Source organism: Prunus mume, linkage group LG2 (assembly GCF_029339155.1).
Source record: "Prunus mume cultivar Tortuosa linkage group LG2, ASM2933915v1, whole genome shotgun sequence".
NCBI lineage: Eukaryota > Viridiplantae > Streptophyta > Magnoliopsida > Rosales > Rosaceae > Prunus > Prunus mume.
This window is the reverse complement of record NC_142699.1, coordinates 43840296-43866262: the sequence shown is the minus strand read 5'-3', so window position 1 is coordinate 43866262 and position 25967 is coordinate 43840296. Positions and strand designations below refer to the sequence as shown.

The 25967-nt window shown below is 37.0% G+C and overlaps 3 protein-coding genes and 1 pseudogene across 3 annotated transcripts; 1 reads left to right on the top strand and 3 right to left on the bottom strand.

The window, feature by feature from the left end:
• Positions 1-2880: 2880 nt before the first annotated feature.
• LOC148920476 (zinc finger BED domain-containing protein RICESLEEPER 3-like) lies at positions 2881-3396 on the bottom strand (annotated as a pseudogene).
• A 12474-nt stretch (positions 3397-15870) lies between these two features.
• LOC148920475 (protein FAR1-RELATED SEQUENCE 5-like) lies at positions 15871-17721 on the bottom strand. Its single transcript, XM_089046683.1, has 3 exons — positions 16456-17721; positions 16288-16356; positions 15871-16008 (listed from the first exon to the last, which is right to left on the bottom strand). The coding sequence occupies exons 1-3, from the start codon at positions 17704-17706 to the stop codon at positions 15889-15891; spliced, it is 1440 nt and encodes a 479-aa protein (XP_088902809.1). The 5' UTR covers positions 17707-17721; the 3' UTR covers positions 15871-15888.
• Positions 17722-18071: 350 nt separating this feature from the next.
• Positions 18072-18557, bottom strand: LOC103344202 (protein FAR1-RELATED SEQUENCE 5-like). Its single transcript, XM_016797279.2, has one exon. The coding sequence runs from the start codon at positions 18555-18557 to the stop codon at positions 18072-18074; it is 486 nt and encodes a 161-aa protein (XP_016652765.2).
• A 5073-nt stretch (positions 18558-23630) lies between these two features.
• Positions 23631-25844, top strand: LOC103322397 (protein STRICTOSIDINE SYNTHASE-LIKE 13-like). Its single transcript, XM_008224310.2, has 4 exons — positions 23631-24098; positions 24207-24491; positions 24671-24838; positions 25311-25844. The coding sequence occupies exons 1-4, from the start codon at positions 23725-23727 to the stop codon at positions 25708-25710; spliced, it is 1227 nt and encodes a 408-aa protein (XP_008222532.2). The 5' UTR covers positions 23631-23724; the 3' UTR covers positions 25711-25844.
• Positions 25845-25967: the final 123 nt, after the last annotated feature.

Genomic DNA, 25967 nt, shown 5'->3' with positions numbered 1-25967 from the left:
AAGTTTATCACCATTTGCCCTTTCACTTTCCTTTACGACACAAATGACGTCAACTGTGGGATACGGGGACATTGCACCCAATAGTGTTTGGGGTAAAGTTCTAATGTCATTGTTGAGTTTTTTTCTTAGTGGAGTGTTGGGCTACGTTGGGGATTTATTTTTGATGACTTTATGTGATTGTTTTATTAAATATTTGGAACTTATGCTAGTTCATTGGGGCACTAGTGAGCATAGGTTTAACAATTTTGTTGGCTTATTAGAATTTCTTTGTGCCACTATTTGCACCTATCTTATGTGTAGTAGTAGGTATATTGGAATTTCACAGACTCTCATAATTTAACTATTTGGATTGTTTGTATCTTTTTGTGGTTGCCATAACAACAATTGTGTACGGGGATATTGTCATTATGTCGAAGGATGCGGTAATTTTTGCTAGTTTTTGGATATGGTTGTCGTGCTAAGTGTATGTACTACTTAAGTTGTAGACTTGCAAGATGTTTGGGAATAGTTGGAGACTTGAGACCACTCAAGTATATTGGTTTGAAATACCATTCTTTTCTAATTTTACATATTAAATCTTATTTTGAAGTACTTATGATTCCATTTCTCCTACATATTTGTCATTGCTAATAATGTTATACTGAAGATTGGAAAGAAAAAATGTTATACTGAAGGATGTTGAAAATTAGATTTTATTAAACCTATTTAGGGGCTAGTTACTCGACAACATATATGGATCACGGATTGTTCCTAGTCAAGCTCTGCTTATGAAACATAGAAGAGATGAAAGATTTTTCATTTTAATTTCAACATAGAAGAGATGAAAGATTTTCCTTTTTAATTTGGAAAGTTTTTTACTTTCAACATTGAATTTCATATGTCAAGTGTCTAAGAAATAATCTTAGGGATGGCAATGGGTCGAATTGGGGATGGGTATGCTATTCCCATCCCCATCCCCGTTAAGCATTTTTCCTTCATCCCCGCATTCATACCTGTAATATTCTAAGCGGGGATTCCCTATCCCCGCCTTCATTGGGGAACGGCTTCCCCTACCCGCCCATTATTGAAGAAAAACCAATAAATAAAAAAATTTGTTGAACGAGCGAAAAAAACACTATAAGCTCACACATATGTATCAATTCAATTATTATTAACTAAAAATCTAGACTATATAAAAAAAATTAATACATATCAAAATTACATGTCCAAGACATGTTCATCATTATAGAGGTAGTCATCACACATCTCAATCGCACAAAGTGATGTTTTCAACTTCTTCAGTGCAAGATCCCTGACACAAATAAAACAAAATATAAATTTTACAATCATGTACAGTAAGATATTAAACATCATTATCAATTATATAATATAATTCGTAAACCTCATTCTCAACATCATTATTAGATGTGCAGCCCTGGGACAATGATGTAGAGTTTGAATCTATTCAGAATAAACCTGAATAATTAGAAAATACTAAGTAACAATTACATTTAATGGTAAATTTGTATAACATATTTTCAATACTTTTTACCTCATTTCATAGCCAATCTCGAGCACACACTAAGGCCTCCACAGTTTTTGAATAAAGTTGATTACGATGAGGGCTTACAATTCTTCCAGTAGTGCTAAACGACGACTCTAAAGCAACTGTAGACACATGAATGTCCAAAATATCTCTAGCAATATCATGCAAAGTAAGATATTTGATGTCATTTGTTCTCCACCATGATTATATGTCAAAGGTAAAAGAGACTCTTCCAAATAATGGTTCAGCTATGATATAACGAGCTCAACATTAGTTGAATTAGAAAGAAAATATTCAAACTTGTGCATATAGTTTCCAACTCCAACTTGATATGCTATCGATGAAGAGGTTGAAATTGAAGATTGACAAAATTCATGAGTAACACTTGGATTAGACTTGGACTGATAATCTTTGACAATATCATAAGACAATTTGCATATCCTCTCAATTTCCAAGGAAGAACTTCTCTTTATATATAAGAGGAAAATCAAACTCAATCAATTTCATCTTAAACCTTGGATCCAAAATAATTGCCAATCCCATCATGTCATGCATTGTATCCCAATATTTTTCAAACTTTGTTACCATTTTTGAGGCCATCAATTTCACTTCATCTTGGTCAGACAAGAGCCAATCATAAATTGCCAACCTAATCTCACAAATGTGTGGAAAATAAAGGTTTGTTGTAGGATACTTGGTCCCATAGAACAATTCAGTCATAGTATAAAAAATATGCAATTTTTCAGCAATGATACTTGCCTTCGTCCAATCTTGCTCACTAAGAATAATTTTATATAATGACTCACGTTGTCTCAAGCAAGGAAAATATTTTTGTATGTCATTGCTGTCTTAAGCATCAAATAGGTAGAGTTCCACCTAGTTTTGCAATGTAGCTCTAATTGCTTAGTGCTCTCAATTTTCAATTGACGGGCTACCTCAATAAATTTTTCTGCTATCTTTGGAGTGGTTGACCAAAAGGCAACACTAGAACGAATTTTCTCAATGCTACTGTTGATAACATTCAAGCCATCCTTAACAATCAACTTCAATATATGTGCACAATAACGCATGTGAAACAAACTTCCATCCAACAACAGTGAGCCAAATTTTTTTCTAACAATGTTCCAATCATGGAATCATTAGTTGTGCAATTATCTACAGTCAAAGTGGATAAGTTACCAATGTTCCAATCTAGCAAACAATCCATCAAAGCACTAGCAAGAGTCTCAATTGTATGTGGACATGACACATATATAAATCTAGTACCAAAAAAAAAAGACAAATTAAGTACACAAGCTATAATAGACATTTAAAATGAAACATATGTTAAAAGTTTTATTTCAAAACTAAATAAATTACCTCATAAGTCGACTTTGCAAGTTCCAAGATTCATTAATGAAATGAAATGTGACGGCCATAAACCCTCACTTTTGGTTATTTGAGGTCCACATATCAGTTCTAATTGCAATTCTACTTTGATTTGTCTCCAACAACTTCATTGTTCTTTCTCTCTCATACTCAAATATTTTAAAGATGTCACTCTTAATTGTGTTTCGAGAAACCATCTTAAACAAGGGTTGCAAAGCCATTGAATATCTTCTAAAACCGACATGTTCAATCATGGACATCGAGTACTCATGCAAAATAATCATACAAGCAAGCTCTTTCCTTGCATTTTGTTGATCAAAATTATACGTACCAAGCTTGACACCCCCATCATTTGATTTAGTAGGATGCAACAAAGATTGCTTTTTATCTCTTTGCTTCCTCAAAGGACATATTTAAAAATGATCATACAAATGTGTAGTTCCATTTTTGCTTCAAGCCAATAGCTTTTTCCCACAGTTATTACACACGGATTTTCCACACATCTCCAATCTTTTGTTTTTTAAAAATGATTCCAAACAATAGATCTTAACTTTCTCTTATTTTGACTGTTATCATCACACCCACTAGAATTTTGGTTTGGTTCTTCATCAGTTGGTTGTGCAGTGTGTTCTTGGTTCTCATCCTCATTCTCAACTCTTATTGAGCATTCAATTAGTGTCTTCACATTTGGAGAATCATGTTGTTGAGTACCACCGTCAAGTCCAAAATGTTCTTATTATCAATGTCCGTCTATGAATAGGATGTTCAAGAAATATATTAATAGGTAAATATAATGAATAATTGTCTAAGCATAAACTAAGATATAGTATTGGTAATTCTTATTTCAACTAACAAATTTAGTGATATATTAATATATGTTTTCACCTACAGTGATCATGTTAGATGATATGAAAACTAAAAATAGAACAAAAAAAAAATATTGTCAATGGTTAAAAGTTGGAATCGAGTACCTAAAATAATGGTGCTTGCAGTATGTTGATAATCTATTCCTTTGACTTTGAAAGAAGGAAGGGTGCAAGTGATCCAAGCTTATATGTGAGAGAGCCCTAGATGTCGGCTATGTAAGATGTATAAACAACAACTAGGGCAATATTGAAATCTCTGCAATAATATATTTATATATAATAAATATTCTATTATTATAGAAAGTCATATGTCGGCTGATTTGATATATATGTTCTTAACGGGTCAGGTTCAGGTTTGGGGATTAAAATATCATCCCCGCCCCTCCCCGATTACCATACCCGATAATTTCCCCATACCCGTTTTTTGTCGTTCATATCCAACCCATTAGGTCGAAGCCCCTTGAAGACCCTTACCCACGGGGAAAATTGTCATCCCTAGGATTTTTGTCAAATTTGTTTGCATCATTGGTTTGTGTTTCCTGTTATTGTTTTGTTGTAAAATCTGTATAAAATTGATGAATTACCTGCATATTTGCATAATATCCTCTGGTTATCTAATTTTTCTTATCTCTATGTTTACAATTTTAGTAATGCTAAGAACTATGGAAATCAGAGAAGACATTGGTGATCAAAGCAGTGAAGGTGGAAGTGGAGTCAACTTTCACAAGCCCATGTTGCGCCCCTCATCACTTGGAAGTGGAGTTGGAGGTGACCACCTGCCCCACTGAATGCAGCGAGTTTAGCAAATACATATATGGACCATTGGGATCATGTTCATGCATGAGGAAAGTCTTAATAACCTATATCAAATAAGTGTCTCTTCGTATGTGGGAGTTATCTAGGTTCATTGAATAAAGTTATGGAAAGTCTTTTCATCTTTGTGAGTTATAGGGAGGTTTAATGTGAAGTTATCATTAGGAGGGAAGTTGGGATAGGAAAGGTTTAGCAAAGTTATGAGGAATTATCTCATCTTGATTAAGAGGCACCTATAAATAATGCATGAAATTGTAAGAAAGGGAGTTGATGTTTGTTATTGAATAAAGATTGAGATTTTTTCTCTCATCTCTTTACTTTTTTCCTGGGTATTCTCATAATTAACATATTAGAGTTTAGTTCCGGGTATTCTTAAAATTAATGGAGTTAAATTTGCTCGAAATTACATCTTTTGTTCCTGTTTCACTGCATCAGTTGGTCTCATAGCGCGGGATTCAGTTGCAAAACTGAAATCCTAGTGAGGAACTACATGCCAATTGTGTAGTTAGTCAAATCTACATTAGCTGTTGTCAAAAAATGGTTAGTGGTGATCATACATTTGATCATTTAATATATTTGGATCTCCCTCCAGTATTTGATCGATGTTCAAATGGTTCTTGTGAGATTTGTTGTGATTATTATTTTACCGTTAAGAAGGTTTTTGACACGAAATTGAAACAAATGGAATGCATTGAAGAAGTTGTGGAAAATTTTGTCAACTTCATATTGCAATTGTCGATGATTCCATCACTTTATTCAACTCTCATGATATTTTTGAAGTTGTTGAATATATTGATTTCATGAGGGTTGAAAATTTCAGTCGTCATAGTGCAACCACTTTGGTTGATACCATATTTTAGAATTTCTGGTTTAAGAGATTGGTCGTGGAGAGTTTACACAATTGGAGAATATTCAAATATTCAAAATATTTATTTCTTTGGAGTGAGAGATTTCAATTTGAAGACCAACAATCAATGATCATGATTTTAATCCAAGAAGGCATAAATTCGAGGACAAATTTTTGTCAACCCGGGGAGAATGATGCTGATAAGAAGCGTCGTTTTATGGAGTTTAATGTTGGAGATTTTGTTTTGGGCCATTCTTACCAAGGATTGTTTTCCTGTTGGTGAATATAACAAATTGGCTGCTCACAAAATTGGATCGGTGAAAATCCTTGAGAAGATTAATCCGAATGCTTACAAATTGAAGCTTCCCAACCATGTTCACATGTTTGATGTGTTCAATGTGAAATATCTTGTTCCTTTCCATGGCTCCAACTCCATGATAATCCAAATTTGAAGGGCGAATTTTTGTCAACCCAGAGAGGATGATGTAGCGAGTTTAGCAAATACATACATGGACCATTGGGATCACGTTCATGCATGAGGAAAGTCTTAATAACCTATATCAAATAAGTGTCTCTTTGTATGTAGGAGTTATCTAGGTTCATGAATAAAGTTATGGAGAGTGAGTTATAGGAAGGTTTAATATGAAGTTATCATTAGGAAGGAAGTTAGGATATGAAAGGTTTAGGAGAGTTATGAAGAGTTATCTCATCTTGATTGAGAGGCACCTATAAATAATGCATGAAATTGTAAGAAAGGCAGTTGATGTTTCTTATTGAATGAAGATTGAGATTCTTTATCTCATCTCTTTACTCTTTTCTTGGGTATTCTCAGAATTAACATATTAGAGTTTAGTTCCAGGGTATTCTTAGAATCAACGGAGTTAAATTTGCTCGAAATTATATCTTTTGTTCTTGTTCCACTGCATCACCCACTCACCACCTACCCCTGATCACATACAAACTGCACTTGGGCACTTACAAGCTACACTTAAGCACATACAAGCACATAAGCACAGCCGCACATGAGCACATACAAGATGCAGCTCTTCTTCAACAAGATGTAACACAAAATGCAACTCTTCTTCCACAAGATATTCCGGGGCCTGCACCTCCAACTCGTCTTTAAGTGGTCATTAGGATCGGCATGTGGTCATTGATGATTGATATGATTTTTGGTTTATTCAATTGTTTCCCACATAGCTTCACAGAACAAAAAATAAAGAAAAAGTTTATCACCATTTGCCCTTTCACTTTCCTTCACGACACATGTGACGTCAACTGTGGGATACGAAGGACATTACACCCAATAGTGTTTGGGGTAAAGTTCTAATGTTATTGTTGAGTTTTTTTCTTAGTGGAGTGTTGGGCTACGTGGGGGATTTATTTTTGATGACTTTATGTGATTGTTTTCTCAAATATTTGGAACTTATGCTAGTTCATTGAGGCACTAGTGAGCATAGGTTTAACGATTTTGTTGGCTTGTTAGAATTGCTTTGTGCCACTATTTGCACCTATCTTATGTGTAGTAGTAGGTATGTTGGAGTTTCACAGACTCTCAGAATTTAACTATTTGGATTGTTTGTATCTTTTTGTGGTTATCATAACAACACTTGGGTACGGGAATATTGTCATTATGTCGTAGGATGTGGTAATTTTTGCTAGTTTTTGGATATTATTGTTGAGCTAAGTGTACATACTACTTAAGTTGTAGACTTGCAAGATGTTTGAGAATAGTTTGAGACTTGAGACCACTCAAGTATATTGATTTGAAATACCATTCTTTTCTAATTTTGTGTATTAAGTCTTATTTTGAAAGTACTTATGATTCCATTTCTCCTACATATTTGCTCATTGCTAATAATGTTATACTAAAGATTGGAAAAAAATATATATATGTTATACTGAAAGGATGCTGAAAATTATATTTTATTAAACCTATTTAGGGGCTAGTTACTCGACAACATATACGGATCACTGATTGTTCCTGGTTAAGCTTTGCTTATGAAACATAGAAGAGATGAAAGATTTTCCTTTTTAATTTCAACATAGAAGATATGAAAGATTCTCCATGAAAGATTCTCCTTTTTAATTTGGAAAGTTTTTTACTTTCAACATTGAATTTCATATGTCAAGTGTCTAAGAAATAATCTACTTACCTTTTAATGAAAATAATATGTTTGTTATTTTCCTTTTAAGGATTATATGTGAATTAAGAAATAATCTACTTACCTTTTAATGAAAACAATATGTTTGCGTTATTTCTTTCTAGTGATACTTAATAATCAAATGGAAGAAGTTGTTAAGCGCCTTCTCTCGAAGAAAAGAGAGGAGTTCCCCGAATGTTGTAGACTTCGCAACGTCTAGCCCATTCTTTTAATGGTGCACATGGCTGATCTTGCCTAGCTAGTTGCTCGGTTAGTTGAGGTATCAATAGTAGTCCCCCAAATTCGCGAGTAAGAAGGTACTTCTTGCTTGGGGATTTGTAATTTTAAGTGCACTGGTCGAGCAACACCACAGGTCGTCTTCCAAGCTGTATAGTGCACAACTTATAGTCCCCCAAGTCCTCGGGTAGGAAGGACATTGGAGGGAGGGAACTTGCAACAAAACCTAAGTGGTTTGCAAGTCCCCAGTTTGTTATGCAAGGTTGCTGAAGGGCATCATAGGTACGTGGAAGGGTGGTGGTGCCAAAGGTACAAGATTTGCATGTCACAAATAAGGTGCTGAAAGGAATGTAGCTGTCAAAGGCATAAGACCTTGCATGTTGCAAGACTATGTGCCTACGCATGAGGGATGCCGAAGGCGACACAAAGCTTGTATGTTGCAAGGTAATGTGCTTAGGCACGGGGGTGCCAAAGAATAATGGATGCCAAAGGCACAAAGCTTGCATGTCACAGGGAGATGTGCCTATGAACGAAGGTGTCGAAGGCGACACAAAGCTTGCATGTTGCAAGGCAATGTGGCTAGGCATGAGGGTGCCGAATGCACAAAGCTTGCATGTCGCAGGGTGAATGTGCCTATGCACGAGGGTGCCGAAGACGACACAAAGCTTGCATATTGCAAGGCAATGTGGTTAGGCACAAAACTTGCATGTCGCAGGGCGATGTGCCTAGACATGAGGGTGCCGAAGGTATAGTCACAAGAGAAGATGTCGAAGGGCAAGGGGTGCCGAAGGTGCCAAGCTTGCATGTCGCAAGGTGATGTGCTTAGGCACAAGGGTGCCGAAGGCATTGGTATAAAACTTGTGTGTCACAAGAAAAATTACCGAAGTGTATAAAAACTTGAAAAGATGTCAAAGGGCACAAGGGGGTTGTCAAAGGCATAAAGGTGCTGAAAGGAAGAAATGAAAATGTGCATTTTTTTTTAATTATTATTTAGGAAATAATAATAATATCTTTTTTTTTCTTTTTCTTTTTTATGGGAGAAAGATTGTGAGGGCTGGCCTCTTGGGCTTTCGCAGACCTTGAGTGAGTTTTAGGCTTTCAGCAAGGGCTCACTTTGTCTAGGGTTGTGCTAAATAAAATAAAAAGGAAAAAGAGGGGTTTTGAGAAGGTGATGTTCGGCAAGGTATATGAAGAAGAAAGGTTTCGAGGTCCTCCCCCTATTCAGCATAGTTACCAATCGGCATGTTTCAAAAATTACCTCTGTGAGTCCTCATATCGGCAAGGCTGAGTGTCGACAAGGTTTTGGCTGGGTGTCGGCAAGGTCTGGGTACAAAGAAGTGATTCAGTGTGGGCTTGCTTCGGTAAGGATGAAGAGTTTTGGGAGCTATCTTTTCTTGCTGCAGCCCTTGCCATTAGGCAAGGGTGATTGAAAAAGTTCTTGGCAAGGGTCTTCTTTCGGTTTAGCAAAGGTGTCTTCTCCGGTTGTATAGCCCTTGACGTTTAGCAAGGGTGCTAAAAATTCGGAAAGGGTGGCATAAGTCCGCTGTTCGGCAGAGGCAACTTGGAGGAAAATTTTGTGCTCTCCCTTCCTTCTGCACAACCCATTTGTCGTTCGGCAAGGGTGTGTTGGTGAAAAATTGTGATGATTCTTGTGTCTTCGGCAAGGCAATGGCTGTGCTCAGCAAGGTGAGCTGGTTTCATGCTTGTCACAACTGAATGAGGGTGCTAGTTTTTTTTTTTCGGTGTTGGGTCATTTCGACAAAGATCCAACTTTGGATTTTGGTGGGTTCTGAAATCAATTGAGATCGAGCACAGCCCTTGCCGAATAGGGTGATAGAAGGAGTTTTTTCGCAAGCTCCCTTGGGCTTGGTCTTTGTCAAAGAAGTTGGGCTGTTTGTACCATGTGGCAAAGGTCTAGGTTCGCACAATCAGGTATGCTACCATGAGTTCTCACAGCCCTTGCCGTTCGGCAAGGGTGATTAGGTAGGAATTTTTGCGTGAGTCCCCAGTTTATTGAACCCAGAGAATCTTCTTCTAGGTTCTTGCCGTTCGGCAGGGAATCCACCAGTGGTTTGTGCGTGGCTGCGATTCCAAGGGGAAGAGGTATTGGAGCTGGGTTCGGCACATCGTGGGTTGGTAGAAGGATTGGTGGAAGGAGATTTCGTGCATCCCCTTATGATCTAAACGGTTCTTGTCCGTTCGGCAACATTGTGGAAGGAGAGTTCGTGCATCCCTCTGCCTCAGCAAAACCCTTGACGTTCGGCAAGGGTGATTAGGTACAAGCTTTATATCGATTTTTTCGATTGACGAGGGTGGTTTGGGCAGACTGGGAAGCTTCGGCAGAGATGGGAGGTTGTGCCTCTTTGCAATCGATGAGATTTATCTCTGGTTCAGTAAAGAAAGTGTTTAACGGTAAGCACATGAGTGGTCTCTGGTTAGGATCTTGTTGGTCCAATGCTGGAAGAGTCTTTATATGCTTATTTGCATGGGGGCGCTGGACGATAATGTGTCATTCTTAAACCCTTTTGCTCAGAACAAAGCTTGATGAAGACACCAAGGTGGACGCTACCCATTGGTGGTATGCAAGCTATTAGGTGCCATTATTTATATTTCATATGAGCTTTTGAAAATGAGTTGCATGGGCATCCTTTCAGGCTAACATGATAGCTTGCCCATTAGTCATACAAGCGTGGGCTCTGCTTTTGAATCATGTGGGTATGCTGGGCCCCAATTGGATTTATGCATGTCCATTTCCTCCTTATTGGCTTTCATGTTTGATTCCATGGTGTTGAGGCCCAAAAATCCAAGGGGCTAAGCCCAAATTAACCCTTAGCCCAATATGAGTGATTGGATGCAAAATAAGCTCAATCGGGATAAAAGAAAATTTATAAGAGCCGCCAACACAAGCTACAAGCGACAAATCATGCTAAACAAGCACGTGCAAAAGGAGCCAAGGACATACCGATATTACTAAATCACGCTCACATGCTCATTCGGCGCTACTTGGCCCGACTATAGCCTATCATGGCATAATAAAACCCCAAGCACGAGCATAGAAATCATGCGCATTCTAATACCAAGCTACGTCACGAGCTTAAGTGGGCCCAAGCCACGAAATTAACCGGGGCTTACTGAGAAGGTTGTGGTATGGAGGCGAGCAATCACGGGGCCCATTGAGGGTTCAAGGCGTAGGTTTCAAAGCCACTTGGGGGCTTTGGAACTCAAACCCGTTCCTAGAACCCAAGCATATGGGTTAGCATGAGAGAGAGGAGAAAAAATTGACCCATGCTCTAGGAAGACACCAAAGAACCTACCAAGATATTTAGCCCAGCCCACATCAATAGAATTAGAGGGAAAGCCTTTCTAGCAGCTTGACAAAAGCCTTCAAACGATAGAAGCAACAAAGCCAGAGGACCCAATACCATATGTACAAGCCCAAGCCCAACAGCTTGCAAAAATCAGCCCTATCCCGTTTGAATTCCAAACAATGGTCATAAGGGAGCCACGGCAAGACCAGAGGAAATCCATGGGGGTGAGAGAAGTGTCCATCGGACAAAAGGCTCCATCTCTCCTTTTCCTCTGTAAGCTCGAGAAAACGTCTGGATGGGAAAGCCCAGCTGCGTCAAGCCATTGGAACCATGAAGGGTTCCTTACCCATGCCCCTTGGATGGAGAAATTCATCAAAATAGGGCTAAGTAGGAGCTGCCAAAGAAAAAGGAAGAGGAAAATCAGACGAAATTAGAGCTCCTAACGCCTATAAAAGGAGACTTTGCTACCGGAAAAATGATCCACAACTCAACGACCCAGAGCTTGACCAAGCTTTGTCAAGCAATCTGGAATTTACTCAAGCCACCCAATCCCCTTTCTCCGTTGTTTTCTTCTTCCCCTGAGATAAAACCTTGCTAACTTTTCCTTCGTTCTCAGTTTAGATTTGATCCTCTGTAAGAAATTCATGTTGTTCTCTCTCTCTCTCAAACTGCTAAACTCATGAAAGCTTAGCTCTCATGCCACATGCTCCTCAGGCTGAGCCATTAGCGAAATCCTCACGCTTATTTGGGTGTTAGTGAAGTGATCCTGAGAGTGTTCTTTTAAAATCTCATTAGATTTTCTAAAAACTCTCTTGGGAGCTTGTTTTCGAACTCAAGCATTTGGGGGATTTTGCTTGTTGTCTTCCTACGTATTCGGGCAACAAACCCTACACATGGCTTAGGTGAATATTTGGAAGCCATGCAAAGTGATACTCTAGTTGAATTGGAAAGTGAACCACGTGGGTCTCCCATTGGATTGAAATGGTGGTTGGCCTCCTTGGCCATGCAAGCCATGCAAAGTGATGTTGTTGGTGAATTGGAATATTTGGCAATTGCCAAATTGGAACTTTTTCAAAGTGGCCGAATCTGGACAGCTGTTATTCATATGCAATATTCATGAATCATATTGTTGAATAGGATTGAGCAATGAATTATTTAAATATTGCATGCTTGTATACAATATTTATATGTAAGGAGAGAAATCTTATCTTGTGGTGAGGATGTACGTGGGCATCCTTCAGAGTGGAGCAATTTTTCCTTAGCCATGCGCAAGCCATGCATTTGGAATATTTAGCCACCCATGAATTGAGACTTTCAACGTGACTGAAAGGTGGTTCTTTGGGCTGGAATGGTGGCTTCCTCTTTTGGCCATGCAAGCCATGCAAGGTGAGGTGTCGAAGGCATCTCTCACATCAGAGATTTGCCGGAGGCATCGCATGCGCCACATGATGACGAGGTGCCGAAGGCATCGTTCCTGCTAAATGACGATGGGGTGCCAAAGGCATCGCTCGCTTCGGATGATGATGAGGTGTCGAAAGGCATCGCTTTAAGCGAAATGACGACGGGTGCCGAAGACATCGATCGCGTCGAATGATGGAAGGGTGCAAAGGAACGTATGCGCCGAATGATGGAGGGGTGCCAAAGGCAGAGCGTGCCGAATGATGGAGGGGTGCCGAATGATGAAGCTTGTAGAACAAGCTTAAGTCCCCATATTTTTACTCTTCAAAGAAGTTGTCGAACAACACTTTGAATTGGGATATTGGTTTGGCCATGCAAGCCATGCAAAATGATAGCCACATTCCGATTGGATTTTCCTTAAAATATCATCTTCTGCAATTTGTTGCATTAGCATTTATGGTTGCTCTAGTAAGGTATTGCCGAACGAACAACTTTGGTGATACTGATTGTATGGGTACCTAAGGGCAACTGAAGAAGGGGAGAACGACATAAGCCTTTTGTATCAATTTCCATAGACGGTGCCAAACTGTTGATGCTCTTTTTGGGAGGGTCAACTTAGATAGAAGTGGAATGGTAGATGATGGGTGAAGGTGAGGACCTTCAGCATGTGTGTGAAGATTTGAGCAAACGATAAATATGTAGAAGACGAGATATACATGGTTCACCTTTAATGAATGGGCTACGTCCACAGAGAATGATGTTCTCATTATGATAATGTTTGTTTACATTTGTACAAGAGGATTAGACCCAAAGATAAAGGGAAGAAGGCCCAAGGCCTAAGGTACAAAGACCAAAAGTCCAAGGCCCAAGGGTCAAGATCCAAGACCCTTTTCTAAGTGGAGAAGTGGTCTTCTTTTATAGGTGAAAGGGAGTTACCATCTCTTGTAATCTTCCAATGTGGGACTCCTTGCCTTGCTTAGATTTGTGACTTGTGGTAAGGCTTCTTTGGCTAAGGTGATGACCTCTCATAGCATGGCACGTGGCTGATCTTGCCTAGCTAGTTGCTCGGTTAGTCACGGTATCAACATATTTCTTCTGCCATTTCCATCCAAATTTAGATTGTCCTGTACATAATGCAAAAGAATTATTACAAAAAATTACTTAATTTATAATTTAATAAGAATGAATTTAAGGTTTATACCTGTTGTTCTACAACATTACCCTATAGTCCCAAAGTTAGATCTTGAACTCCACTATTTATGTAATGTAGACCTCTCCATGTTGGAAAATTGTGACTCTATATGAAGAGAAAAAAGGTAAATTTATTTTTTTCGGTTCATAGAAAGATAAAACTGCCTTCTTGTGTGCACGTGTATCAGTTTCAACATTATGGTACCTTAAAATGCTAAGTAGATTTTAACTCATATCATCTTATTCTTAGGTGCAAATGTGTTGAGGGGAATGTTGTGTCCATGTATTATCGGATGAGCAAGTAAAAAGAAAACTATTTTGCCTCCTAAAATTATGGTCAAATATTGATAAGTGCTACAAGATCTCGTACATTGGAACCTATGGTTATGGACCCGAATCCATTAGAAATATTAGTATTTGATTTATCTAAATTCATGTCATTTAGTATTTAATTCAATTAATAGAGGAACTCCTGAACATTTGGCGATCTCAGATGTGTCGATATTAATGATGACTCATTATTTTGTTGAGAGGATAGGCTCGTTACATAAAAAAAAAAAAAAAAAAGGAATTCCCATAAGTAATTGAAAAAATTGAGCATGAGACCCAAATCTCACTTTGCCCCCCAAACTTAAAATGACCCACTTTCCCCCTTTGTCCAAGGTTTGATGACCAGCTTTTCCCAATAACTCCATCCAAAAATCTCAGTTAAATTTGTTGACGTAGCATGGGTGTTTTTGTAATTTAATACATGGACGCCAATTTTTTAATGACTTGGACTCCATATGGACAAAATAAATAATAATAATAAATTATTCAATTAAAAAAATGATAAAACAAAAAACAAAAGAAAATAGCAAACCCAACAAATTCTCCCTTCCCCTCCCGTATTAACCATACCCCACCCTGCCCCCACGCCTCCCCACCCACCACCAGTGGCGGAGCCACCTAAGGACCAGGGTGGGCCCAGGCCCTCTCTCATTTTTTTTTTCTTCATATTTTTACTTATATGTTTGCTTCTTGGAGTAAAAACTCTTCTTTCTTTTTTTTATCCTTCTCTTCCTCTTTTGTTTAATTTAAGCTCTGTGAATTCTCCTTCCCCCCATTTTACATGGGGAGCGGATCCGCTGTCCCCAAATTGGTGTCCCCTCCACGTCCCCTCTCTAATTTGCTGACACGTGTCAACTAACATAACGGGAAGTTAACTCCGTTAACTTTTTTATTTGACAATTTTAAAATTAAAAATTAAAAACGCCCAAATAACCAGCAGCCAATGAAGGCCCTTCCTTGCTAAACCCAGCAAGCGTTCTTCCTTGCTAAACCCAGCGAGCATCCTCTTCCTTGGGGTCTTTCATGTGTTTGGCTATCTTTGAAGAATTTGTGAATTAAATGGTTAATTGGAGTTGAATCTACTGCTGTTATGACATAGAGATTTAGTTATTTGGAGTTTAACGATATTCACGAGGTGATGGTTTTGCTCTGTCACCAACAACCTTCAAGAGGCAGAGGAGAGGACCCATCACCTTGGATGGTTTTGCTCATGCTCTTCCACAACTTCCCATACCAACAAGCTTTGATGCCATCAAAAGCACCAGTTTAATGACTCTGTCTCTTCTTCCATACCCTCCTCCTCCTCCATCATCAGTTTCTGTTGTGACCAACCAAGCAATGGTGCCAGTTGAGTTTGAGTTTGAGTTAATTAAACCTTGTGAAGGAGAAGAGAAGCTGATGGATTTGAACACTGCGGCTGCAATTCCAGAAGAAAAAGATCTGCTCCAGCAACTACAAGGAAGTGCCCCTACCCCTACACCAATCAATGTCATAGGGTCTGAAAAAGTTGAACGCACAATGTGTTTGACAAAATGTTGCAGCGAGATGTATGCATTTTGCCAGTTTATTGACTTACTGAAGATAAATCTTTTTTCCCCTCATGAGGGAAAGAATGAAATATAGTATTGTTCAATACTTGTCCTACCACTTAACAACGAGCAATATTCAGTTATAATTGATTCCACATAGTCGCTGGTTTTGTTCCAATAATATATGACATCAAATGCCCATTAAAATTGTCATACATATGAAGTCTTTAACAATACAAAAGGTAAATACATGCTTGCTCCAAATGTCATAACCAAATATTCTTAAAAGAAACTTTGAGTCCAAAAGAAGGAAAAATTCTTCAACATTCTTCTCATTCAACATCTTGGACGCACATATCATGTGTCTTGGCACTGCATGTCAATTCAGAGTTCAGCAAGTCTAGTCCTTCAGAGCTCAGTAAGCTTAATTCTTCTTCTTGTGGTAATTCTGCCTGCATATATGTGTATACAATGAAATAAGTTAGTACTCATTCACGAGAAAACAAAAGGTAGTAACCAATTACAAGGAATTACCTGCAATAAATTCATCATGCTAGTTGGACCTTGTTGATAGTTGCTCAAAGTATTGTGGGTTCTTATGTACTATTGCTAGTATACAAAGAAGCACACATGAAGAATATATATAAGTTAAGTCAGTAACATATTTAACATTACTTGTGAAATGCCATAGATAGACACCAAAAAAAAGATAAATTTAACTTAAACATTACCTGTGAAATATCCATTGTTGCTTGAGATTGGGTTGGCATGTGAATAGTCTCATTGTGAGAATCAGGTTCCTAACATTATTTCAAAACCATAAATTTTAAAATGAGTTAAAATAAAACAAATATTAACAATCATAACTTTTAAATAATAAAAAATATATATTAAAATACCTGTTCCAATAGAGCACATTCTTCTTTATTTCGAGGCTTTTTCTTCTTTGTGAGCTTTTCCAAAGCATTCTTTGGCCTTTTAGAATTGCCAACAACTTTGGTCTTAGTTTTGATTCCTCTAACTTTAATGATATCATCGTCAATACAAATATACTCATTAAGCTTAGATGCACTGGTAGTTTTTGAGATCACCTGAGTTGGTTCTTGACTTGCTTTCTTCTTCAAACACGCATCCACATCTCTCAACGTATTGTTAAGTCCTAATATAGCAGTTTCATATGCATCTTTCGACTCTGATGCTCGTGTTGCTAACTGAGTATGCAACCGACATAATTCTCTGTAACGCCTGACAATTTCTACTTTTGAGTCATTTTCACTAGAGACATTGCAAGTAGATTTTGTACTCTTAGCCTTAATATTTTTGGTCCATCTCTTCAAGATGTATTGAGCGGGAATATTTTTAATATTTCTGGTAGAGAGGACTTTTAAGGCATGTGCACACAAGATTCCTGCAAACTCATACTTCTTACAACTACATAAAACCGTATTATCTATTGAGTCAAATGTGACTGTGTGGTGCCAATACTTCTTATGAGGGATAACTTCATATTTGCTGATGCTTCCAATCTCACCATTGAATTTCAAGACACAATCATGAGCTTTACACAACTCATCTTGAAACAACTTAAACACTTCTGGTGTATATATATTTGATGCGTGCTTTAATATTTCCACTGGAAATGACAATGCAGGTGAACTTTGACTTGCTCTAAATTCAGCTTTCAACTCTTGATAACGACGATCTTCAACTAACCTCTGAAAATGTTGAAAAAATCGTAGCAAATCATATTTGTAACTAACATACTTCTTTAAAGCACTATTCATGCTTTCACTGCGTTGGGTAGTAGTAATATCAGCACAAAAAGTTTGTCGCCCATAAACTAATGCCCATTGCTCCTTTATATTAAACAATCGCCTCAACCAATCATTATCCTTGAGATTATATTTTTCAAGCATGTTATTCCAAGCGTTTATAAAATCATCTTCATCTTCATAATCATATATGCATCTACCGAAGTCTTTGGTAAAATTTTTGAACTTCTCAAAAGCATTGCTAAGATGCTTGGCTGCATTTTGGTATATGTGCCAAATGCACAAACGGTGACATGTTTCTGGCCACTCTGAAAGCAACGCTTTAGCCATTGCTGCATCTTGGTCTGTTAGAATACTTATTGGTTTTTTTCCAGACATAGCCTTGACAAAAGTATCAAATAACCAAATAAATGTGTCAGCTGTTTCAGCATACAATAATGCAGCACCGAATACGACAGTTTGCCTATGATTGTTGACACCAACAAACATTGCAAAAGGTCTTCCTTCTTTATTTTTTCTATAGGTCGTATCAAAGCATACCACATCACCAAAATAATCATAATCCACCATCATCCTTGCATCAGCCCAAAAGATATTAGTAATCATATCATCTTCATCCACTTGTATAGCATAAAAGAAATTAGGATCATTCAATTGCATTTGTTGTAAATATTCTAACAGGCCCCCTGTATCTCCTACCCTCATTTCTCTTGTACGCTTTGAACGTAAATAATTTTTATAATCTACAGGAATGAATCCAAGATTCTGACGTCCACCGCTTGTCTACTCAGAAGTTCTAGAGTTGCTTTTGGAGCAATTCCCGAACTATCGGCCATATCAGCTTCAACTATTTGTGCAAGAGACATGTTCCTATGTGACCTAAAAAAATGGGTCTTACAAGGACTAGAAGTAACATGCGTATGCTCAGGCACAAACTCAGTAACACAATACTTATCATTTAGCCGACAACTAATTTTCATCCTTGCTAGACATCCAAATCTTGTCTCAGCACGATGAGATTTCACACTGCCATCACACTTATTCTTTTCACGCTTACCTTCAGCAGAGCAAACAAAAAGTCTGTCTCTCAACTTCCCACATTTCTCTTTATGAAATTTACTTCGTCTAATACTAAAACCAACACCATATGCATATGCATTGTAAAATTTAAAGGCTTCTTCTTCTGTCTCAAACTCCATGCCTATTTCAGGAACTAGTTTTTTCTGCATGTTAGAATGGATCAACTCTATGTTTTTGTTACCTTGTGTAGTTTCTGAAAACTTTTCTTCATTACTTTCACTGCCTGCAAAAGCATTGAAGTCCCCACCTGTTTCAAAAATTAGCTTCAGACTTGCTTGAGTTCCATCATCATCTCTGTAATTATTTTCCCCGTTCATGTCCTTGAGAAAATTGGCAACACGTTATGAATCTATATATAAAACAATAATCATAAAATAACAATTAATTTAATCAAGACAGGGATTGATTATTATATATGACTGGGTTTGATTCCTATGAAATCAAAAGGTTGATTCCTATGAATATATGGCTGGGATTGTTCAAAAGATTGATTACTATGAATATGAAATCAAACATATCATCAAACATATCATGAAGATAAAACCTAACAAAGAAAATTGAATAAATAATACTTTGATTTAGTGTATATTATATAAGTTTCCAATACACAGAGCTTTGCTCACCTCCATCCACGGGGCTTCAACAAAAGGTATAATCGATTGGTTTAATGGTGCTGCAATTTCCAAACAGAGATTAGGAGGGAGGAGAATTGAGTTTTGCAAGTATTTGAGAGTTGATTGTGGAGAAGATGTAGTGATTATGAGGGAGGAGAGTGGGTATGGCTGGTTTTTGCAAGGAAGACGACGCTTGTTGGTTGCAATTGGAGAAGAGGAGAAGACTCTCGCGGAGAAGACGATGCTTGCTGGGTTTAGCAAGGAAGACGTTCGCTGGGTTTAGCAAGGAAGGATGCTCGCTGGCTGCTAGGTTATTTGGGCAGTTTTTAATTTTTTTAATTTTTAAAATTGTCAAATAAAAAAGTTAACGGAGTTAACTTCCCGTTATGTTAGTTGACACGTGTCAGCAAATTAGAGAGGGGACGTGAAGGGGACACCAATTTGGGGACAGCGGATCCGCTCCCATTTTACATGTCTAAGTAGGGTATCTTAATATTGGGATTTATGAACATTTTTTGTATTTCTTCTCTCTGTTGAAGTATAAATTATTAAATTTTGAGTCTTTAATAGTGTAGATGATGAGATTAATATTCAAAAATATGAAATTCAGGACAATTATGATTGTAATAAATGGATCAATTATTAATCAAGTATGAAATGATATTAACTTATTAACCCGTTTAGCGCTTGAGGACCCCTATTCGAATTATTTTAAAAATTTTGTGAAAAGCCCCCTCTAATGTGAAATCCTGGCTCCGCCACTACCCACCACCACCACCATCACTGCCACAACCACCGAACCATTGAACCAAACGACTAAAAACTAAAACCATTTGCACCCTGAATTAAGTTCCACGGGTATAGTCCTTGTGAAATGCCTTGTGAGCCTTCTCATCATCTTCATTCCACCAGTATACTTCACCCCACATGTAGAACATGTGTGCAGATTATAATAAGACTGACCAAACTCTAAATAGAACTAAGCATAAATTCTCTTTTTTAAATTATTTTTTCTTACATCCTGAGAAGGATTCGATTCAAATCTTGGTTCCATATATGTGTATTTTTTATATATAAAAAAAGGAATCAAACCTTCAAAACTAGAAGGAGCCGTTCCTGCACTTATATGGTGGCATGTTAGCACAAATCACTTTTTGATACTCTCAATGAAACTTCCTTACTTGGAAAACAAAGTCAAATATATATTATATATTATATAATATCACAAAAGAAGAATAAAACATAGGGAAATTAAACAAAGGTAAACCAACATGCCTTTATTTATTTATTTATATATAATCAACATGCAGAAAGGCTCTCAAACATAACACAAGAAGACTCTCAAATGCAAGCAAATTTTTATTTTTATTTTTTGTGATTCTCTTCTTCTCCAACACTAAGTTGGAAAACAATCCTCCACAAGACCATATTAGTGCCTTTCTTTCAAATTTTTTATTTATTTATTAGATCTTTTAAGGTTCTTCTTTTTTTATAGATAGATATAGATGTGTAAATTTTATAATACATTATACACATCTTTGTTAACTTCTTTTTCTTTATTATTTGATTCAACAAAAAACTTGGTAAAAATTTTTTTTTTTTTTACAATTGGAAGTTTCAAGTTAAAGAAAAGATGCTAAAAATCCAAGTTTTATTGTTATTTGTTAATTAGTTTTTTGTTATTGCGTTGTGTTTATTATAAAAATTAAAAAATGCTTCCTAATAAACAACTTTATATAAATCTCAAAAGACAAAAAAGAAAAAGAAGAAGAAATTTTTCCAAGTGTAAGAGAATATTTGAATAAATATTTTGTTAAAAAGACCAATGCTTTTACTTGAAAATTTACCAAATGCATCTGAGCAGTGTTTAATTCAGATAAAAATTATAATTTTAGTGTTTAATTTGTCTAAAGGGACACACTTTCGAAATTTACCCAGGGCCTTAGAAAACCGTGGATCGGCTCTGCTTTCTCTTTATCTCATTTTTTATATCTCTTGCATCGCAAAGGATAAAAAACATATTACATGGAAGTTTACAAGGCGAGCAATGGCTCCTTGTTTTTTTCCCTTTGTATATTATAAAGGAATTACAAGAACTCTGATGTGAAAATGAATCATATATACCAACTAACTCTTAATTTAAGGTTACTTCTCTCCCCAATGTCAAAAAAGTCCTTCATCCGTCATCCCCAAAATTATCAACAACAAAAAATAATGAAAATCTTGAGGAGTGTGCAAAAACAAGCCAAACCACACCAACAGGGGTGTTCTCAAACACTAGGTGCTCTAAGAGCACTTCCACGTTAGCCACTTGTCATGGCAAGGGGAGCCCTAGGGCTACTATTCACATGAATAGTGGCTGCCCTAACCAAAGAAAGTGTGTTTCCAGATTTAGGCTTGCCATGACAAATACTATTCTTTTTTTTGTTTTTTTCACAACTTTGTTTACTTAAACATTTGATTTGGATAATATTTTCGGAAAAGATTTTTGGGTTCCTACGTGTCAATACTATTCATATCGGATCAGATTTTTGGTTTCAAATTTCATATAAATTTCAAATTTTAAATTTCAGATAAATCAATACAACTAATAAAATAAAATACATGAATGACCACTAATTATTAAAACAAAACAAAAAAAATAAAATGAAATGAAAGGCAAGCAAACTAAGAAATGAAAGGCAAGATTTTATTTTATCGATAATATTTTCGGATAAGATTTTATTTTATTAGTTGTATTGGTTGGTATTTATAGAAAAAAAAAAGTATGAGGATTTGGTGTTAAAAGTGAAGAGTATTGGTTGATATTTATAGATACTGGCGGACCCGAATTTTTTTAGCGGAGGTGCAATATTGACTAAGTATGAAAAATGGTTTTTCGAATAATCATTTTCTCAAGATAATTTTTTTTTATTCCTTACACATCAAATAAGAAAACTTGATTTTATGGGATTTTAATATGAAGTATATATTGACTTAATGAGCCATCATTTTTAGCCTAAATCGTATTTTGCACTAAAACCGAATTTTCATATTTTGATTTGGTGAATTTGATTTTCTATTATTTTTATTTGAATCCAAATGGGGTACTTCCTTATTTACATTGTAAACTTAAGTAAATTGAGTAATATAAAAATAAATAAAAGTAAAAGGACAAAGACATTTACTTCAATGTTGAAAATGAAAATAAGGTATAGAGAAAAAAAAAAAAAGTAATTTTGGTATTTTTTCAAGTTTTTCGGATTTTTTTTCAATTTTTTATTACAAAAATATTGGCTACCGTTGGATTGGAGCAAAAATTATGATCGGAGAGCCCAGGACATAACACATGGCACATAATCATTGGCGAACATTTGACGTGGGCCACCCATTTTGCTGGGTCCCACCATCGTGCCCGGCCTGCCTCCACTGCTAGAAACGAGTTTTACCCCAAACCCTACTGCTGGAAGTGCTCTAAGACACCACCTGAGTGGATAAATTTCCTTTGTCGATCATAAAATAATAATAGTATCCCTCCTTACCTTTGATTGTAGTCAAAATGAAATCCCAACTCATTGTAAGATAAATCAAGTAAATAGTGATGTTAAAGACACGGCGGTATGGGTGCCTATAATAAGCAGTCCCCATGACGATGACATCCAATCCACCAAGGACATTTTGATTATTCAATTTTATTCTCTCTCTCTCTCTCTCTCTCTCTCTGGCGATTCCAGCTTTTTGGTTGTGTGGGTGCTCTTGCTATTTCAGGGAATCTACATCATATTAAGGACCTTCGGGAGAAACTAATCAAAGTAAAGAGTGATGTTAAGGGTAGTCATTCAGGTTTTTATAGGACTTTTCGGAACAACTAATCAAAGTAAAAAATGATGTTAAAGACAATCGTGTAAGCTTGTATAGGACATCACAGTCATTGAATCAATCTTGAACTCATGTTTGCAGACATAAAGATTAATACAAACTCGTCCAGTAAACTCATACAGATGTGAATAAAGAATCCTTATGAGTTTAGGAATCCTAATCCTATTAATATTGACATAAGTGTACAGATGCTAGGTGTACACGTTATATTATAATTGGGTTTCTAATGGGAGAATCCAATCAGATTTTCACCAGCCAACAGAGGTCCCTGCCTTCGCAAGAGCACGCGCTAAAACAATACTCGAGCCCCATTGAGAGTGGGCAATCTAGAACTTGCAGAAGGTAGAAGATCTTTGTGTACCAGAGTTAGTTTTTTCTCGCAGATTAGTGCTTAATGAGTTAGAGCTTCAATCATTATTTCGATATCCACAACAATAAGAATGAATGCAAAAGACTAGGCAAATAAGACAACCTACTCTCGACCATATATAGCCATCACAAAGAATGCATGCTATCAACCCCTTAACATCTGAAATCATAACCTATATGCTATACAATATCTACCTTTTCTCACCAAAAATTGATACCTTTTGTAGTTTTCACCACAATAAGAAACGAATGCGAAAGACATGGCCAACAAACGGACAACCTACTCTCTCAACAACCACATAGCCAATCACAAACAATGCATGCCTATCAACCCTTCCCATATCAAATTCAACCAATCACATCCTACCTTTATGAAACTCCAAACCCATTTGATTTCTTCTTGATCGCCATAACATTAACACCATTTGACACCACCCAAACTCTCTGCTAGCTTCTCTCTCTCTCTCACTTGAACATGGAGAAGAAAAAATTATTCTTGCTCAGAGATGAAGCATTGTTGCAGCACCCAATCCTCCTTCTCCTAGTTCTAGTTCTGGGGTTTGTTGTCATGGACCCACTGCAAATGGGCCCACTAGGAGACCATGAATTTAGGCCAGTGAAGCACAACATTGCACCATACAAGCAAGTCATGGAGAGGTGGCCAAGGGACAATGAGAGCAGGTTAGGGTTTGGGAAGTTGGAGTTTGAAGATGAAGTTTTTGGTCCTGAGTCTTTGGAGTTTGATGCTTTGGGTCGTGGCCCTTACACAGGGTTGGCTGATGGACGCATTGTTAGATGGATGGGCAACGATTTGGGCTGGGAAACGTTTGCGCTTGTAACAACAAATTGGTGTGTGTGGTTTATTTCATTAATGTGACATATTGTCATTGTGTTTATTTCTCTTAATTATGATATAATAAAATGCTAATTAATTATAGTGGATGTGGGCTTTAAAAGGTCAAAGCCGGTTTGTGCTAAAGGCATTGATTCAACCACACACAAGCAATGGAAGCATGAGAAGAAGTGTGGCCGTCCACTTGGCCTGAGATTTGATAAAGAGAGTGGAGATTTGTACATTGCTGATGCCTATTATGGTCTTTTGGTTGTTGGCCCTCAAGGAGGCCTTGCCACTCCTCTGTCAACCCATGTGGAAGGGAAGCCTATTCTTTTTGCAAATGACCTTGATATCCACAAGAATGGCTCAATCTTCTTCACTGATACCAGCAAGAGATACAACAGAGTGTAAGTGTATATAAAAACTACATATTTGGGGCAGATGTGGGTAGGAAGGTTGGTTAGGGCAGTAAGCCCGCTCCTTGCATCCAAATTTGAATTCCCCTTCCGATAGACTTGTATTAAAAAATACATCTATATTTGATTTACTGATCCTAATTAATTAGTGGAAATTAATCAAATTGCAGGAACCATTTCTTTATACTATTGGAAGGAGAATCCACTGGTAGGCTTTTGAGATATGATCCTCCCACTAAGACAACTCATATTGTCTTGGAAGGTTTGGCTTTTCCAAATGGGTTGCAGCTTTCTAAGGACCAAACCTTCCTCCTCTTTACTGAGACCACCAACTGCAGGTAATAATAATAAAACCTGAGGCCTTGGAATTTTTCTTGGAGGACAAAGCTAGGAATCTTAACTTTCATCCAAAATTATAGACATGAGAATAAAGCTTGTCTTGACGTAATTGAAGCTAATTTATCAAGATCAGCTTGAACATGTCCTAAGTTTAATTTCTATATATTCAACTAGTGTTGTAAAAGTTAAGGAATTCCTGCCAAACTCAAAGCAAAATCCTTAAAAGAAAAATACCTTATGACAAAATGTTTTTAACCACCTTATCGTTCAACGTCAATACCTTTTAACAACACATACTTTTTTTTAATAGTTGAAAAGGGCTTTTTTCTTGTAGTGAATAATAATGTTATATATATGTGTGTGTAAGATGCCCCATTTGTCAAAATCAGCTTGAGTATATATTCCAATTTGAGCTAGTACCTTGGGTAGAGGTCCTAAAAATATTTCTACTGGTTGATTGAATTTTTGCAGGCTAATGAAATATTGGCTAGAGGGTCCTAAAAATGGGACAGTGGAACTTGTTGCTGATCTTCCAGGTTTTCCAGACAACATAAGAATAAATGAGAAAGGCCAATTCTGGGTTGCCATAGATTGTTGCAGGACCCCAGCACAAGAAGTCCTCTCTCACAATCCATGGATACGGAGTGTCTACTTTCGCTTGCCGATCAGAATGACCTACTTAGCGCGATTTATGGGGATGAAGATGTACACATTGATCTCCCTCTTCAACGAGAAGGGGGAAATTTTGGAAGTTCTCGAGGATCAAAAGGGTGCCGTTATGAAACTTGTGAGTGAAGTTAGGGAAGCAAAGGGCAAACTGTGGATTGGAACTGTGGCTCATAACCACATTGCCACCCTTCCTTACCCTTAGGAATCATTTGGGGCTGTAGATGAATATCTTGTTGTTCATACAAGCCTTTTAGCAACGGTTTCTTAAATGGGTGGCTTGATTTATGATTTGTGTAACAGTATTGATAATTAGATGATTTGAGGTTTGTGGCTTTTTATTTTTATTTTTATTTAATGTTTATTTATTTATTTTGGCCCTGTGTGACTACTAAGCTTGAAATTTGACATGCGCTTGACATTTTTTATTAATTGTACGGTAAAACTTGTGATTATATTGCT

Excerpts from the sequence above, each read along its gene's own strand:
- LOC148920475 (XM_089046683.1), bottom strand. The coding sequence starts at position 17,706 with ATGTCTGGAAAAAAACCAATAAGTATTCTAACAGACCAAGATGCAGCA. Across the intron at positions 16,357-16,455 it reads AATGTGCTCTATTGGAACAG|GAACCTGATTCTCACAATGA; the intron begins GTATTTTAATAT and ends AAATAATGTTAG. Across the intron at positions 16,009-16,287 it reads CAACAATGGATATTTCACAG|GCAGAATTACCACAAGAAGA; the intron begins GTAATGTTTAAG and ends ACATATATGCAG.
- LOC103322397 (XM_008224310.2), top strand. The coding sequence starts at position 23,725 with ATGGAGAAGAAAAAATTATTCTTGCTCAGAGATGAAGCATTGTTGCAG. Across the intron at positions 24,099-24,206 it reads GCGCTTGTAACAACAAATTG|GTCAAAGCCGGTTTGTGCTA; the intron begins GTGTGTGTGGTT and ends GGGCTTTAAAAG. Across the intron at positions 24,839-25,310 it reads ACTGAGACCACCAACTGCAG|GCTAATGAAATATTGGCTAG; the intron begins GTAATAATAATA and ends GAATTTTTGCAG.
- LOC103344202 (XM_016797279.2), bottom strand. The coding sequence starts at position 18,557 with ATGCAGAAAAAACTAGTTCCTGAAATAGGCATGGAGTTTGAGACAGAA.